This window comes from Olea europaea, chromosome 20 (assembly GCF_002742605.1).
Source record: "Olea europaea var. sylvestris chromosome 20, O_europaea_v1, whole genome shotgun sequence".
NCBI lineage: Eukaryota > Viridiplantae > Streptophyta > Magnoliopsida > Lamiales > Oleaceae > Olea > Olea europaea.
This window is the reverse complement of record NC_036256.1, coordinates 1834732-1854360: the sequence shown is the minus strand read 5'-3', so window position 1 is coordinate 1854360 and position 19629 is coordinate 1834732. Positions and strand designations below refer to the sequence as shown.

Below are 19629 nucleotides of genomic sequence, written 5' to 3'. Positions count from 1 at the left end.
TGTAACCAAGAATAATATGTGATCTAAAAATTAGTTAATTTGTGATAAATAATTTAATAATTTGTGACTGTATAATAAGTCATGACTTATAATATTTATTATTTATGACCTATAAATAAATTTTAATTTATAAATTTTTGATTTGAGACCGATGAACAAATTGTGACAGATGAAATTTTTGTATTGTGATCGTAAAATAATTTATGACATATAAAAATTTTGATTTGTAATCGAAAAATAATATGTAACTAGTTAAATCGTGAATTTGTGATCAAATTGTATAAATATGCAACCTTAATATATTTAATTAATTAATTAAATCATAAAAAAATTAAAAAATGTATAATTTTTGAAATTTGAAACATTTGTTCGTAATCTTGAAATATGTGATACTTAACATCTTAGTTAAAAATTTTCCCTTCAACAATTAGGCCTCTCCCGTGTCAATTTTGAAATGGATTTGACTCGATTATATCTCAATACGCTCATAAAATTATGTAAATGATTACTGTATTCACAACATAATTTTTGTCAACTTGTAATGAATGTTCTTATCCTTTTCACATTTTTGTGTTTATGTTTCCAACTTTTTTCATCAACCTTTAATTGATTTGTACACCTAAAGACAATTTAAGTCCAAAAAATTTGTTAGGACATAAAAAAATTAAATTGTCTTTCACATCTTTAAATAATTGAAATAAATATAAATACAAAAATTTGACAAAATATTTGTTCCTTGTTTTAATACACACTAATAGAGTATTTAGACATAAATCAAAGACAAAACGTACGCACAAAATATTTTATTATGTGACATCGTTAGTGTTTGATGTAGAATGATAAAATGTATAGTTAAAGTTAACAATTAATTTTTATCACATATATTTTAGCCGCACATTCATAAATATTTATCAAAATTTACTGAAAATCTAATTTTAATCTACATCAAGCATGGCCGTATATTCGTTTTTCCCTACTACATTTCCATCCAACTCCATGGCCATGCAATCCATTTCTTTGAAGAAATCCTCATTGATGTTTTTGCAGGTAGGGTTTTTTATTTTTATTTTTATTTTTATTTATTTTTTTTTTTTTTGTGGTATACACAAGAATGAAACAGAGAAATAATAAGTATATGAGGGTAGTAATTATTTATGTCATTTTACTCATGACACCATTTTATTCAAAAAAAATATTTTAAAAGCATGGTGCACAAAACATAAATCACCCAAAAACAATATATTCACAAACAAATTTCTGAATAAATAACTACAACACCGTAACCAGAAACAATTCATCTAATAAATATCTCATCCATAAGTCACAGCCTCCAATTTATTTCTCATCTGATTTCCTAACACACAGAAATCTATATTTACTTATTAAAGAGACTGGCTTTTTGAAATAATATATTATTCAGTGCTTGTGAAAATCTGGATCCTTGACTATGGTAACAGGGCAAGCTGCATTTGAGATGATATAGTTGGTAACACTCCCCAGGATTATCCTGTACAGTACATCACACCAGAAATTAGTGTGAACAATCAATCAAGGGAGTTATTAGAATTTCCTTAACTCATTATCTTGATTTGATTATTACCTTTGGAGGGTGCCAAGGCCTCTGCTGCCCATCACCAAAGAATCCAACTTCAAATCTTCAATGGCGTCACAGAGCTGCTCTCTGGCGTCTCCCCAGTAAAGCTTGGTCACAATGCTTATCTATAAATAAATCAACCAATCAAATCGTTTGGATCTTGATTTTGAATTCGAAACAAGACAACTTCATGTTCAAGTGAAGCTCAAAATAAAAAATAAAAAATAAAAGATTTTAACAAGTTACCTCCTTTTGTCTAGCAGCAGTGTCGAGCATATCCAGAACTTCAATATCAGTCTGGATATCATACTTCTTCATCATTTCAGGCACACGAAACTCCGCCAAGGGAATAAGAGCTATAAAGAAACCCACAAAACAAAAACAAATTCCCAGATGAATATAATCATTTGATCAGAAAATATCCCAGAAATTAAATTAATAGAAAAGAATAACATACGTGAACCAGATTTGGAACATAATTTATTGGTGGATTCATGGGATTTGATGTGAATGATGTAAAAGGTGTCGCCTTTATCCGCCAGATTGTCAATAGCCCATTGCAATGCCATTTTGCTGCTCTTTGAGAAGTCCATCGCAACCCCGATTTTCCTGTCTTTGCCCATTTTCGTTTCGTTTAGTATCTCGTGTTTGTTCTTCCTCCCTCGTTTCATTTATAGTCTGGCTTTGTTTATTTTATTGTCCCAATTATATAGTCTCATTTCTTTATCGAAAATATTTTGCTTTGTTCATTTATCAATATATCCTTATTTATTTTGTCTAATTATAACCAATTTTTTCACTTAATCTTGATAGGATTAAGCTCCTTTGTCAAACAAATTACTACTTAAGGGTCGACATAATCTAATGTGGCGAAAAATGATTTGACGAAAAAATGATTGTGTTTTAAACAATTTAATGATGAAGTGTCACATGAGATTATGTCAATCAATATGTCAATGATTCTGACACTATAGCATGATTGATCTTAAAATTGTACAAATATAAATAAAGGTAAATTAGGAAAATTTTTGACAAAAATTATATTTTTATTTCGCGTGAAAAATGAAACAAGAGTGGGACATTACGTGAAAAAATCAGATGCTTGCACGGGAAAATGGCATCTCTTTTACTTTTTAGCGTGGAATTGAGGCTTTGGCGTATGTATGTGAATGATGATTATGCTCTTTCATTGTCGGGATGGCATGGCTGGAAGGGAATAAATAAAACGCGTTCAAGCATCAAGCCTATCTTTATGTTTATTCGCTTCTGTTTAAATTCAACTTCTGATGAATTTTATAAAACATATAATAAAAATTAATGTTTAGTTTTATTTTAAAAATTTCACGTGTATTACTCACTTATTCATCATTTAAAAATACGTCTCAAATATATTAAAAGATGTGTGTGCGTGTGTAAAAACTTTTAGTCTTGAGAGTTTCTTCTAGTTGCTCGAGATTATTCTAGAATGATGTCAACTGTATATAAAGAGTTATATAATTGTTTACATATGTACGAGATATCAAAAGGAGAGTGTGAGCTTCTTCTTCTTTATTTGATTGAAAATATTCTAATTCAATTATGTCTCACCATATCATATTTATGTAAACTATTATGTGCATATAGCACGACCGATTATCCTAATTTTACAAATAAGATAGGAAACAATGCCTTCTAAATAGAAAATTAAATAGATTCATTTTCACTGTTTCATCCAAAATTTCATTTTGAGACTGTTTGATAGAGATACATTTTTGTTAAAAAGCTGATCAAATTAATCGGAATTCATTTTATTCTTAATTTTTATTCACATTTTAAGTTTACATTTCATGAGACCAACCAAATTTTACCATCTTCTCATTTTTATTTTCTTTTTTACTGTTGATTATTATTGTCTCTCTTTTCTTTCTTCTAAGAATTAAGCTCATGTTTAGTTTGGCTAAAAATTACATTTTTAGTAAATTTTGATAAAAGGCGATATAATGTGCGGTTGAAAAATTGATAAAAATTAATAATTGTATAAAATTTGTGATTAAAATTAATTTCTGATTTTTAACATAAAATTTAATCAGTTTTTTAACCTAAACCAAACAGGAGCTAAATCACCATGATCGTTCACCTGGGCTGGTAATTAATTTATGAAATTGGGCCAAGCCATTCGTCGTCAATGTGGTAATTGAACCACATACATTGTTTTTATAAAATATTCAAATTATACTACTACATTATTTTTTAACCAAAAATACTACATTTTGTGTAGTAAAAATAAAAAGTACAAAATTGTATCTCTCATCAATTAATTAATTTCATGGCCTCAATCTCTCCACCAAACATGCCCCAGTTACATCGGTTATCTTGCCAAAAATAATCCCCAAATCCACGACTTTCTCTTTGAACAAAAATCAAGAATCTCCAAAGTCCTACAAATTTCACCATTACAGGTTACACCATACTAATCTCTATCGTCATGTTCTAATCTATGCATTACCTCATATATTGTGCGAAAAATTGATATCTCCAATGCTGCGATTTCGTAAATCCTTGATTTCTATCCCCTTTTTTGAAGTTTCAAAAACCCGTGGTAAATTTTCGAAGCTCAGTATGAAAATATACAAATCAAACTTGTAAACACTAAACTGGAAGTTGTTTTGTATGGCATATAATTCAATAATCTTCTTCATCAAGTTATTATGCATAGAAATTTTATTCATAATAATACATCTGTCGCCTATTATTGTTAATAAACCGTAGTCTTCTTTCACTACTTCTGATTGGTGATAATTATCTGATTGGAAATCAAATAGATCACAAATCATACAAACCATGATTCTGAATGGATAAAAACATTTTAATAAAAATGTAAAAGTCACCATGATAAGTTACAACTCATATATTGTTCTATAGATTGGGATGATGACATAAAAACTAATCATTTGTAGTCACGACATCCGTCATCTGTCATTCTTTTACGGATTCGTATGTAACTTAACGGAATAGGTTGCTTACAAGTCCTCCTATTGTGTCTCGTTTCCTCGCACATTCATACATTGTCATGTTTAATGACTCCAACCTTGTTCGTCTCCTAGGTGTTCCCTCTTGCCTCTTAGATTTAGGTGAAAAACTATCGACTTGAGATTGATCATTATTGACTCCCACTACAAATGGTGTTCAAGTATACAATGCATCCAAGATAAGTATCAATATACGAATCCTCAGTATGGTATCCGGAACAATATTTATAAGGTTGATCTCCTTTCTCCCCTGTCGTAGGTAACGTGTGTGGACGCCGAACTCCATCAAGTTGAAACCTATTGCAATTTGCACGTGCATTTCATTGCTAGAAAATCAACAATACGTTGTGCATTATCGTCTGACACTTGATACAGAAATCGTTTGAAGATGAGATCCATGAAAATGAAATATAATGTTATTCATGAGCACATAAAATCTAAGCAAGAAATTACTAAAAAGATTAATGAATCAAAAATCTTGAAAAATAAATCACAAAATTAGTATAATACATACTTGTTAAACTGTGATAGTTTAACTTTAAATTTCCTGCAAAAATCACAGATGAAATGTGTCCGAAATCCAAATTCTTGTTTGTAAAACAAAGCATATTTGTTTGAATTCTGCATATCTAAAGGAGGCACAATTAATGAATAGCGTCATTTATGTAAATTCAAACTTCAGTTATAGAAATATAAGAGAGAGTTTTAAAGTAGTGAAATTGATATATTTTTAAAGTTTTACAGTATACTACAAATTTAATAAATACAATAGTGTTTTATGGAATATTTTAGTTTTGTTGGGTATATATGATTTTTTCCGTTTATCAGTCATCATTCCCGTGGGCCGTGTACGGGACAAAGTGCGAGACTTGTTTTTGGAAAATTATGGCCCGCTCGATGCATGCGTGAGTTGTGAATTGTGCATTAAAAGCTGTATATTACCTCAATATCAAGCAGCAGAAAGAATCAAGAATTATTATTATTATTTTTTAATTATTTGTTTGTTTGGTGTGTAATCAGAGCAAGTTCACGTGATAGACCAAACGAATCGAGAAACTCTTTCCTTATCCATATCACATTCTATTAATAATTAATTGTTAAACCCCATGAGACAAAACAAATCCGTTTTGGTTTGGTCCCGTTCAGTTATTATATAATCTAAAGTAAATCTAACTTTGTTAATTAGATTCATTATCCTATAATTAGTCTCGATACTTCAAAAATTCAAAATCAATATATTATAATAGTTTGCTTTGTTAAACCGAAACAATTTAAGCCTATAGAAAATGATATCTAACATTATTATGTTAATAATCAACTGCAATTTAAGTTAAATTTGAAAATAAATAAATGAAAAGATGGAGGTGGAAGTTAGTTGAGGTTATAATTTCAATTTTTGTGGCATTAATGTGACATTAAATAATAAGTATAATTCCAACTTTCATTTAACATATCTCTAAACACTGCATAGGCTGAAATTATAACCTCAATGGAGTTAAATAGCATTACTTATAAAAAAAAAAAAAGTATAACATCCAATATTTCTCTATGTATATTTGATTATAGTGCACGAGGCCCATTCATAAAGTTAAATTTTCGAAAATTAAAATTGACAAAATAGGTAAAATCATCACCGGTTTATGAATAACCGAACTAATTCTTGAACAATTGTTTTTACAATCGATTTAACCAGCTGGGCCGATTTTGACAACATTGCAAATAACATAGAACATCAATTGCTCTTCTATTTGTAAATGTTACTTCAAAATTGTCAATTTCGAAAATAAATTTTTCTCATCAACGTTTGTACGTCCATTATGTTTCAGATATTATTCAAGATTCTCTCAAGGTATCAATAAACTGTCAATAGTGACACGCCTAACATTATCTGCTTAGTTTTTTTTAGTGTGGCGTACAATTGTATTTCAAGAATTCGTTCACATAAAAAAAAATTATATAGACTATAATTGCCTTATTTTTCTTAATGTGATGATTTATATTGTAATTTTGAAATAGTTATAAAAATCAATATTTTTCAGTTCACCCTATTTCTTTTAGTGGAAATTACGAATTCTAATAGATTAAAAATTCTCATTTCATAAATGAGATGCCATGTTTAGTATTTTACAAATCAGAAACTTTTTTAATTAATTAATATACTTAAAAATTAATTAAGTAAAACAATTTCAAACCCTAATTATATCAATCTCAATTCCCTCTCTCTCTATTCATTGTAAGCTCGACTCTCTCTCTCTCTCTCTCTCTATTATCGCTCCTCTATTTCAACCAAACTACTATGTGCATTCTAGAGAGAGAAAGTGATGGGTAAGCAGACGGTGAGAATGAAGGTGGTGGTTTACGCCTTGTCTTCATTCCAGCAGAAGGTGATGCCGGGCCTCTGGAAGGATCTGCCTGGTAAGATCAACCATAAGATCTTTGAAAATTGGATCAATGCTACCCTTCTCCTTGGCCCTCTCGTTGGAACATACTCCAATGTGCAATGGTATCAGGAAAAGGAGAAGATGGAGCACAGATACTGAAAATTTCATGTTTTATCTACTCTTACTGGCCATGATTTTTTCTGCAGCTGCAGTTATTAAACTTTGGAATTTAAATACTCATTTGTAGATGTCTACTTCTGTGACCTTCAACTTTTGTTAAATCACTTGATGTTTGAAATCTGTGGTGTTATGCAAAAATTTTCTGAATACCTGTTTTTTATTTTTCATGAATAAAGAAATAGATTTTGGTAGTTTATAAAAAAGAAAAAAAAAAGAGTTTGCGGTGTTGATAGGTTACCTTGGTACTAGGTGTTGTTGGAGGCTTGTGATGGTATTTGTTGGTGGTGCAAGCGGAGGTGTTGCCTGTCGCGGTGGATCTGGCAATGGTCGTCGACGGTGGTTTTGGCAATCATGGTCACAAGTGTTGGTCACAGATTATTTGGTTAACTGTGACCATTAAAATTGGTTAATTTGTGTCCAATAAATAATATATGACTAATGAAAAAAATAAATTGTGACCGAGGAATAATGTGTGATCTAAAAAATTAATAATGTAGCTGTCTAATAAGTTGTAACCTATAATATTTGTGATCTGTGACTTACAAATTTTTTTATTCATGATCGAAAAATAATAGATGACATAAATATTTTGATTTGTGATCGAAAAATGAATTGTAACCAAAAATTTGATAAATTGTGATTAAAAATTAATCCGTGACTAATTAATTTTTTTATTTGTGACCGATGATCAAACTGTGACCTACAAATTTTTTGAATTGTGATCATATAATAATTTGTGATATAAAATTTCTTATTTGTGACCAAAAAATAATAAGTGACTAATTAAATTGTTAACTTGTGACCAAATTGTATAGATATGTGACTTAAATATATTTAATTAATAAAATAATTAATTAATTAATTTAATAATAAATAAATTTTAATAAAAATCTGATTTTTGAAGTTTGATAACTTATTTTTTTATTTTTGAAATATATCATATTTAATCTCCTACTTATGAAATTTTCCTTTTCTTCTGTACGTATGTAAATTAGCATTGTTTAAACGGCCCTAATTAATATTTTCTTGTTAAGAGCCCAAATAAATCGTGAAGCCCAAAAAAAAAAAAAAATGAAATTAATGAAATAGTAATAGAGAATAGAGTATTGCATAGTTGATAGAAATTATGGAAATTTTACAGTTCAGTAATTTTGGATCATGAAAAGATAGTATTTATGTTTATATATAGGGAATTTTGCATAGATGTTACATCATTTTAAACTGCAACAAAATTTGTCACCTTTTCAAATCGGGCTAAAAAATGTCCATTTTTTAATGAAATGTCCAAATTTCCATATACCTTTGGGTGCGTTTATTGCTCATTAGTACATGCATTTAATGTTAATTAATATCATGCTATGATGATTCTTTGACTTGTGTAAGAAAAATCATTGAATATATTTATATTATCATAATCTCATGCTAACTAACTAATCGGTTAAAATGTTAAACTCGACACTTTGGTAAATGTTGGGAAAGATATTTAAACAGTCGATCCCACCAATTTGCTATTGTTTTTTATAATTTATTTGTAGGTACCACTTGAATCTATTAAAGTGTGATATATTAATTGTGCCGAATGTTTATCATTGCTATCTCAAATTTTTAGGTATCAATAGTAAGTTGAGATTTATCATATTGCATGGAGGACAGTTTGTGTATGTAAATGACGAATGAAAGTGACAAGGGAACAAAAACACTTCAATCATAATTCCAAATAACATCGCCCTAGTTGTGTTACGATTGATGGACAAACTTCGTATTCATGATCCATGCGCCGAAATCGAAATGAAGTTCAAAGTCTCGAACATGAATATACATTCGATCAAACTAAGTGAAGATGAAGATCTGAATTTGTACATATCTATTTATAAAGAAATTGTTCTTTGCATCTTCTCAAAATCAAGCTTTCAACTATCCACACGACTATGGATACAAGTCTTCAAGATCCTTCATTTGTTACAGAGGAAGGTTATGGAAATTTACAGCATTACAAGATCGAAGAAATGCAAAATGTCACAAATGATAATGCACCCCCAAATAGTTGTTTGTAATGATAATAAAAAATATACGTGTTAATCTCCTCTACCGTTGAAATATCAAAGGTGAATATTTTTATGTTATAACATTTAGTTTTGAATTTTAAATACTCATATCACATTACTTTGAAAATTATTTTTCATTCATTAATTTTGGTTAGTTTTGCAAACCTTTTTCAGAAAATATATCTTCTAAATATAAAAAAGTTTGAATATTCCTTTTTTAATATAGCACTGTGTAAATTATTTGTCAAAATTTATTAATTTTGTAATTGAGCATTGATGAACATACTTAATGTTTCATTAGTAATGTTTTCAAATCATACTCGTTAAATGTGATCTCGATACATAGGAACTATCAAGATCGATAGTTCAAATATCAATCTCGACATTTCTTAAGTGTAGCTCTCGATAGTTTTTCATTAACCTTCTCGATAGTACGGCCACGTATTTTAAACTACTATTTTTCTTGACAATTCGACCTTATATACATTACGTAAAAACATCATTAAAAAATTGCAATCTACTATGCAATAAAAATGTAATTTCATCTATGAAAATAAATTACACAAATAGAGTTAATAACCCTACTTTGCAACAAATTTTCACCGGGTCACTGAGCTTTAAAATTACCCAAGTTATCACTGAATTTTACAAAAGATTTCCACTGAATCACTGAACTTTCAAAATTATCTCATTCATCACCGAATTTTGTAAAAACTTTCCTAGGAATCATGACGACCCCTAGGAAAGTTCAGTAATTTCGTGGAAATCTTTTGACAAGTTTAGTGATGAATGAAGTGATTTTTAAAGTTCAATCACCTGATATAAACTTTTTGCAAAATTCAGTGACCATTTAGATTATTAACCCCACACAAATACAAAACTAAGTTGTTTGACATATTAATCATGAAATAAATTCAAAATAATACGACTAGTTACAAGTCTAAAACCAATACATAGTTTCTCATTAAATGAAGTTTCGAATTTAACGATGGATTCTTCCTTTGAAACATGAGTTCTCTCGTAAGACCAGAAACCAAGTTGCTAGTACATGATATTACGCTGATAGCTTCATAATCCCACCTCGAATCATGGCACTAAGAAAGAATAAGTGAAATATTTCAACTTATACAGCGCAAGGATCAACATCTTGAAACTTTAAATTTTAGATTTAATTATCTAAGAAACAACAGCATACTTCAGAGTTTTCGTTTGGTTGCCTTTAAAATTGGGGAAAATTGCCCTCCTGGGTTTTTGGGAAGAAGAAATGAAACGACTTTATGGATTAGGGTTTGGTTTAGAAAGGGGTTGGGTTAGGGGATTGAATGGATTTGATGTAATGTTTATCTACCATTTTGTACAACATTTTCAACTAGTCAAATCAATATTAATTAAATGCATACATGGGATTTAAATTTTCTAGGGGTATATATGATTTTTCTCGGAAGAATGAGTACTCTAAAGGTTAAACCCTAACCTTAAGGGTCCCCCACCACCCCTGTCTGGGAGTATCGTGAGGGAGGTAAATCGCAGGTTATGCCTCCAAAGGTATAGGGTAGAAGGCTGCTTGTACACTTGCACTTACCCAAGAGCCAAATCCATATTTCAGGATTCGAACCCTTGACGCAGCAGCCTCAAGTAAAGCTGGATTTCTCCATCCTCCCCTTTTATCACTTGGATATGTGCCCTGAGGGTGGATGAATGAGTACTCTAATCTTTATTTATAATGTTTCATTGTATTTAAAGCTGCAAGTTTGTTTTACTTTCTCTATCCCATAAGATATATTTGTTTTTCTTTTTTGTATGTCCTAAATTATATGATACTTTCTTTACTGTAGCTGATTTTTTAATTTAATAATAGCCAATTTGTAATGTTTTGTTATCAGCGAATATGAACTATTCATATTTAAAAATTATGTTATGTAGTGGTATATTAGAAAAATGTAAGAAAAAAAATTATATTTTCAATATATTAGTTATATATTTTTAATCTGCATGAAAATAAAAATAAGTCTATCTTTATAGGATGAAGGGGAGTAATACCTTTGTTCAAACAATTTGCTAAAGTGTTACACATTTCACACGCTATCACCAGAAGAAACAAAACTTGACCAAAGACAGCTACGTGCAAAATGAAATAAATTTTTTTCTCTTTCTGGTGGAAGGAGAAAGTTGTAAATGTCTGTTTTTAGGATCAGATTTTAATCATCTTATGTGAAAGTTAATTGGTGCTTAGTCAAGATAAATTAAACTTTTTATAACATTGGATCACCATCCTATGAGTTAAATGTGAATAAAAAAACCTGTCAACCAGTCAAACAAAAATGAAATTGTTGGTTTGTTTCCACGTAGTTTGGGTTTCGATTGTTTTAAAATCAAATCAAATCGTTTGGAAATGGTTTGCTCGAGGTCTCAATGGTCAAAAATCATTTGAAATCAAATCAAACCATTTAACGATTTTGTTTTTAAAAAAAATTACTTGCTGTATCAAAAGTATATTATTTATTATATCAATTTATACTTCAAAAAAGTCACTTGCTAGTCGGCTTCTACGGCCATTTTAGAGAAATAATGATTTATTTATGATGATAATTTTTTATCGAAAGAATGAAATTACAAGCTTAAATTTTATGGTTGAACTTTGATTAATTTATTGGTTTAAATTTATATCGAGCCAAATATATTTATGATTAGTAGGTTTTAGCCCAAGTGTTATAGTTAAATTTCGACAAATATGTTTATTTTTTCACTTGTTTGAAAGATGTTATTTGTGTCGCTAAAATTGTGGCTTGAAACCAAATCAAGCAGCAAAGAATGATTTAGAAATGAAAATGTCTATTTTGGAATTCTTTTAAAATGTTTTGTTTTGAAAACAGTTCAAAATTCTTGCAAATCAAACCATGTTCATGCTAATTTGAGTGACCAACCATGGATATAAGAGCAAAGAATGATTTAGAAATGAAATGGTCTATTTTGGAATTTCTTTTAAAATGTTTTGTTTTGAAAACAGTTCAAAATTCTTGCAAATCTAATTTGCCATGTTCATGCTAATTTGAGTGACCAACCCATGGATATAAGAGCGATCTTATTGCATCCCAACAATCACTGTCTCGATATAATGCTTCTGTTACTCAAACCCCTCGACTCTAACTCTGATACCATTTGTTAGGATCGAATTTCAACCAATTTATTTGAAAATCAATTGATATCCAATAAGGGGCAGATTAAATATTTTGTAACATTCGATTACGATCATTTGTGTGATCTAACACATAAAGTTAAGAGCGACCTTTTTTCGCTCCAATATTTTTACCGTATAAGAGTGTGGGTATCAGAGACGGATATAGGGGGGACTGGGTTGGCTGTAATCCCCCCCAAGGCCCAAGAAGTTTATTTTTTTTAATGCATTTTTCTTTTTTCTTTTTTGAAAAAACAGTTTTTTGTGCGTAACATTATTCTTTTCGCGTATTAGCCTGGCTTGAAATTTTGTAGTCCGGTCTTGAATCCAATCTTAAATCCGTTCCTGGTGGGAATGAAAGCAAACTATTTTTATACGTGTAGAAAAAACGTGGTACCGAATCAAACAACACAAACTTAATTGAATATTTAAAGGTATCTTTAGAATTGATTTTTAAGGGTTAATTGAACGTTACCCGTGTTTCAAATATGATTATGAAACAAGCAGAGATTGGTTAGGAATTATATAATTGCATACCTTTGCTTTTACCTGTTGATGTGTATTTATAGCAACGTTTCTTAACTGAATTAGGTTAAGATGTTACAAATCCTAATTCACAATGGAGAACTCTATAGTGTTGTTTCTTTTTTAAACTGAATTACCTTGTTGGAGATTATTTTTCTAGATTTTTCTTGACCCCCAATCCATACCATTGAAATCGATAATCAAAGGGCCTTGTCAGCCGGCCATCACCCATACTAGAGCTCGTCATCTTTACTTAAAATGTCTGAGGTTCGGTACATGGCGAGGGTTAACAAGGATGTTGTTGGAAAAAATGGTTTAATGGGTCAATTTTGAGCCCAAATTTCAGTGGGACCCACCTTTTAAATAATACGGGACCTAGCATATTCACGTTCTACTCCGCGAGATGATTAACGTGATATATTTATTTATCGAAAACCATTTAAAATTGAATGAAATATTAAGTGTTAAAGTAATCCACATAAACTAAGGATTATGGAAGAATTTGATTTGCCAAACACTTATCCCACATAGGAAAGTTAGGAAACTTTGGTGTGGTTTATAAGGTGGAAGTTTGGAATTGGGTTTGGGCCCCAAGGGGTACCAATAGTCTTTGGAAGGGGGAAGACCTATATCCTATTGGGTTCGGTCATAAACCCACACGCGCGCCGCCGTCCGTCCGACCGGCCGGCTCGGCACGAGCACGTGCCCGAGTCCGGTTCGGTGCGGGTCCGGGTCGACCTTTACACTATATTAACTTTTTGGACAAAATTTATTTAAAATTTTGGACCAAATTGTAAATAATCAAATTCTTGGGTACAAAATGAAATTTAAATTTTGGCTTATTCCGACTGTTAACCGACTTAACAGACACGACTTTTAAGAACAGTATGTCTGTTCGGATTTTTGAGGCTTGTCTGAAAGGTGATGACTGTTCGAATGGCCATGAACAAGTCTATAAATAGCCAGCCTTTCTACCAGAAAATTTACACCATTTTCATTGCAAACTTTCTGTGCTTTGAATCTCATTTCCCTCTCTCTCGTTCTGATATTGTCTCGAAGTCAAAAAACACTTCGTTGAGTTCGTTGGAACTCCTACAGACTGCAGTGCTGCTTCCGTAGGAGACGAAAAATTCGTTCTATCCTGGGAAACGATTGCTGGACGCCTGTAGCACCATTGAAGGCAGCAAATTCGTTTTAAGGACACATCGTGAAGTCGGTGGGCTCGAATTACAATTTCGGATCCTGTTGATCAATTCTTGCATTCAAGTAATTCTGTCGGATTGTTTTCGAAGGAGTGAATTCAAACTCTAGAAACAACAGATGTTACTCATGCAAAGGCGTGAGAGCCGGTATGATGCTATTGAAGATGCAAGAGTCATCGACCGGACTCCTCAACAAGACGCAGCATGTGGAAAACACACAAGGCTTCTTCACAGCATGATGTTATAAGTCTACGTAAACTTGCTTTACATGTGGCGCTTACGTGGCCTCCACGCAAATTTGAGGTGTAACAGATTTACAAGACTTAGGGACTATTTGGTAGTGATTATGAGAATTGATTTTTTGACTGTTGGAGAGAAAAAAAGGTCGTATATGTCAGAGAAAAAGCCAAAAATGATGGCTAGAATAGTGAAATAACAGTTAAAAAAATTGATTTTTGGGGTAAAAAATTATTATCAAATGGGGGCTTAATCATGATGCTCGACTCTTCTTATATTATGTTGAATTACTTCATCAAATTATTTAATTTATGATAGACACATTTATATATGCATTAGCCTTTGATATTTTTTGCATTTAGGTAAAACATTTGATTCAAAAATTATTAGTGAATCGAAGCAAAACTAAAAGGCTAAACGAATATGGTACTTATGATATGTCAGTCAGCCGAATTGAGCCGAGACCCACCTACACAGTGTTAGTTCATAATGGTGGCCCACTTAAGGCCCATATGACTCCAAATTATGAACATCAACTTCAATAATATTTTTTTAAATTATCCAATCAAACAAAAATATTTGACTTCAGTATTAAGCAATGTTTGATTTAGATATAAAAAAAAATCAAAATTTTAACAGATTTATAAAAGTTATGTAATGTGTGGTTAAATAGTTGAGAATCACATAAAGTGTACGATTGATTAAAATTATTTGTTAATTTTGACTTTAATTTTAATTTTAATTTTTAATTAAAGCAAACAAGAACTAAATATCTTGTTAAAGTATTGCTTTGATTTTAATTGTCTCTATTTTCTAACCATTTTCACCTCATCATTACTAGTTTCAAAGTAATTTACTGCGCCAAATCGTGTTAAATCAACATGCATTTAAAGACGAGTTGAATTAAATAAAACAATTGACATTTGTTATGATACATGTTTCTTTTTAAATTATATTTAATAATGTCTTTATTCTCTTTTCTTCTTCTTCTTCTTCTATTTTTGGTACATTAATCGATCATATTAAGTTTCCTTAGGAAATTATTGGACTTCAAATTACTAAGCAAGAGCAAGACATGCAATTAAGAAGCAAGAATGTGCGTAGAATAGTGTTGACTTTATACAAGTCTCGTATATAAATACATGATAGTATCACGAAACAAATAGGATGCCAAAAATCCGATTCCTCTATTTGTTCTAACACTTTTAACATTCAAATGAACATAAAAATTACATGTTGCATTCTCTATCCTCTATGATTAATCTATCAAGAACGCATGATAAAAGTCGACCTTCAAATCAGCGTAATTAACTTATCTCTCTTGATCTCTTTTGACTAAACATTTTCATAATCTCACATTATGTGATATTTCATATCAAAAGAAAATTTTCTTTCAATGTTTTAGTTTTCCTTGATATTTACTACAACTACTCAAGTTGGTAATAATTACATACAAAATAATGTATACACAATGAATGGTATGTCCTAATATAAATAATATAATATGAATTGAACATTGTAGAAAAGAATCTACATAATTTTCTTGTACCAACCCCTAATAGAAAACCTTATGAGTGGACAAACCATCGAACAATAACCTGTCACATTGCTAATGACAATCATTCAATTATTTGAAGTGCCTTTCTTGTCGAAAATATTAGTAATGCTTTTAAAAGTAAATTAACCTAATGATGTAACACTTCTTGTTAAAAAAGTCAAACAATTAGAAATTAATGGCAATAATCATCCTTCGTCCCCTCTCTCTCATATACACACATATCGTTGTCGCATATTTTATTTCTAGAATAATGTTATTACTATGCTCCTCTCCGGTCCTCATTTTTTAAAATTTATTTTTATCTCGAATTTATTTTCAATTATTTCATGGAACTTACAACTTCTATCAACTTTTTAATTATATATTCCATTAACTTTTATCGAAATTTACTAAAAATCTAATTTTTATCTAAATCAAACAAAGACTAAGTATCACTAGTGGCATTCAACACCCCTCTCGGTATAAGTGTAATCACGCTCCACGATTGGTGATCAATTGTATTGTTTATGATCACCGAGGGTGTGACGACTTAGATCGGTGTTGAAAATCACTTACGAATGACACTACACAGATTATACTATTTTTATCTCAATAAAAAGACAAGTACTAACTAGTGAGATGGGGATGTAACGGAAGAATAGGGCGAATTCCATGTGCGTGCCTTCCTTTACACAGTAAGCAAATGACCTTTGCATATACATTGTCAATTATTCATGTGGTAACGTGGGATCAACTATGTGCATGGCAGGTGCAACCACTCACTTTCTTTAAAACCCTAGATCAAGTCTATCTCTTTCATTTGGATAAGGTTGTTAAACAATAATCACTAAACAAAAGAATCTGACAGTCTTGATCTCCCACCGCTAGTGAACAGGATAAAAAAGTTTCACCGATCAGTTAGTAAATTCAGATAATCATAACTAAAATTCTCTTGTCGCGTTAACAGTGATTTTTGTATCTATTTTTTAATCTTTTTCACTAGGGGAAGGAGATCAATTCTAAAGGATTCGAATGTTAATTGTGAGGTTTCCTTTTTCTGTATTTTGAAGAATGAAGATCAAAAGACAGAGAGGTTTGACCTTGTGACACTCACTTTTCAACTTTAAGTCACTTTTGTGTATTGGATGCTTTTGGCCTTTGAATAGAATCCAGCTGCACAAATTTTTCTACTTCTGTCTGATGGCAACTTTTCTTTGTATTAAAACAGTAATCCGGTGTCAGATCACCCTCATCAATTGTCATTAGTGAATTTAAATCATGAACAAGATTTAAATTAATGGTTTAAAATATTAATCAAGATTAGTGTTAATGGTTTCTTGAAACCTCAGGCATGTGAAAATGGGCCCTACGAATTATCTTTATGGGCAACAAGTTGGACTATTTGGGGCAGTCCGAACAAGAGAACATCATGATCACATGCAGGGGAGCACATTGCATGCTTATTTTAATATTTATTAGAGATTCCATCTCAAAAAATAAATTTGATTTTATTTAAAGATTGATTAAATTCTAAGTCAAAATTAACAAATAATTTTAACCGTAAATTTCATGGGATTCATAACTTTTTTACCGTACATTTCATAAACTTTTTTATCAAAATCTATAATTTGATTTGTATCTAAAACAAACAAGAAATTTAGTAAGAAAATCAACTATTTTCAACCTTAATCGACGTAAAATTAATATAAACACGAGTCCGTAAGATGCATAATGGCTCGTTTTAATCTTACAATCCAATTTTCTGTTTAAATTTTAATGGATCGGTTGATCATTTAGTCTTGAAGTTGTATACTTGTATCAAAATGGTTTAGAGGAGTAATTCAAACTTTTTATATTTTTTTAATTGAAGTAAGATATATTCTTAAGAATATTTTCTAAAATTTTAATCAAATTAATGACTTTTGTTGTAGCGTGCATGCCTTAGCTGATGGTGTGACTATGGGACATGATTCGCGAAAGCAACTATATGTTCAAAGTTATTAGGCATAAATATCGTGTGAAATGGACCTACAAGATATTGGAGAATGACGAAACAAGGAATTTCTATGTCTAGATGCAGTCTTTGTAAATAGATTGTGGAACACTTGTAGCCAAGACTTGGAATATATGTCCGAATTAATTAATGTGATTATGTCGGAAATAATTTATTTTTTCTTTAAATTTTTTTTAAGATTAAGAAATTACTTTTGAACGTATTTGAATAATTTTTTAAAATTACTTTGCTTGAAAAAAATAGTTTAAAGTAAATTCCCCATAGAAGTTATTGATTACGGAACAGAAGCAAAAATAAAAATTCTGTCGGACAAACCTAAAGCAAACAAAGTAAAAGGATGTGGAAGTTGACTTACTTTTTGTGGCTAATTAACCAGCCATAAATGAAAAGAAAGAGAAATAGAGCAATCTTCATATTCACTCAAAATTATTAGGACAGGCAGAACGAAAATTTTCTACTCATTTTTCTTTAAATTAAAAAACACTAGACCTCGTAACACGTGGACACCACTCATAGGCCATAGCCCCCACCACTCACGGCCTCGATTATTACGCATGAAAATAAATGTTAAATCTTGTCACGTTAGTAATAGTGGCTTAATAATTATAAATATAATTATAATTAACTGATTTTAAATGATTATTTTCCACCAAACATCATATGCTGATTAGCATCCAACAAATGATTAAATGGGTCCAAATTCCATTAGGATTCTTAAGTCCTAACGGTCCAATATCAAAATTTATAGATATAAAAGTAATTATACGTATTTTGTCACCAATATTTTCACTCAGACACAAACCAAATCAGTAGATAAAATTAAATCGAAAAATTACTATTCCGCTCTCCATCTGTCAATAGTCCGCTAGACGACTCGTACAAGGTATGAAGAATCCTTACATAATGTATTACTATCGATCCTACCAAACAATATCTATCTAGCTACACGAGCTAGATCGGGAGTTAGGGGAGATTCAACAGATATATGAAATTTCGATTGCTTAGAGAATTAAATCAGTTTTATTAAGAATAGGTCATATTGAAGATCAAGAAAACGCTAAAGAAGAAGCAAGCATCAACACTCCATCTATAAAAAAGTTCAAATAGAAATAGTTAATACGATAAATCGGGCTGGTCCATTGTGGGCAATTTTCAAGTACATAGAGCAGCTCGTGGGGCCATCAATTGGATCCGGATCTTAAGAGAACCACCCAAGTATCTATGACCAATTGAATCCAAATCTTAAAGAAAACATAGTTAGCTTTAATACTTGAGGAAAATGACGTTTGAAGTGGAATAAAACACGCTTTCGGCGCCAAAAAATGTTCTAATTAATGTTTTCTTAAGGAATGTATAAGCAGAAACGTGCTTTACACCAAAGGGAACAGAGAAAGTTTTTTCTTTTTCTTTTTCTTTTCCTTTTTTTTTCTTTTTCTCTTTTTCTTGTGAATATTTATCAACCAAATGAAGCAGCCGAAAAAAGAGAAAAGGCAAGCCCACCCGATTTGAATAACTTGGGGACTCATGCCATCACGCACGTCATAAAGTTATTCGTATTACATAAAAATGGCATGCTTAGTAGGGACGATTAAGTATTGTTGAATATTCAGTTCTTTAATATTACATTTTAAATATGCACGAGTAATATTTAGAAGTTAATTAATACAAATTAGTTTTTACTACAATGTTAAGATTCATTGAAACCTAGTCTTAAAGTAGATGTACGAAAAA

General features: G+C 30.6%; 2 protein-coding genes across 2 annotated transcripts; one reads left to right on the top strand and one right to left on the bottom strand.

Annotated features, from left to right (window-relative positions):
• Window positions 1–1220: 1220 nt before the first annotated feature.
• Window positions 1221–2272, bottom strand: LOC111369367 (universal stress protein PHOS32-like). Its single transcript, XM_022990852.1, has 4 exons — window positions 2052–2272; window positions 1841–1950; window positions 1601–1719; window positions 1221–1507 (listed from the first exon to the last, which is right to left on the bottom strand). Exons 1-4 carry the CDS (start codon window positions 2263–2265, stop codon window positions 1417–1419), a joined length of 534 nt encoding a protein of 177 aa, XP_022846620.1. The 5' UTR covers window positions 2266–2272; the 3' UTR covers window positions 1221–1416.
• Window positions 2273–6923: 4651 nt separating this feature from the next.
• LOC111369192 (cytochrome b-c1 complex subunit 8-like) lies at window positions 6924–7333 on the top strand. Its single transcript, XM_022990667.1, has one exon. The coding sequence runs from the start codon at window positions 6924–6926 to the stop codon at window positions 7140–7142; it is 219 nt and encodes a 72-aa protein (XP_022846435.1). The 3' UTR covers window positions 7143–7333.
• The last annotated feature ends 12296 nt before the right edge of the window (window positions 7334–19629 follow it).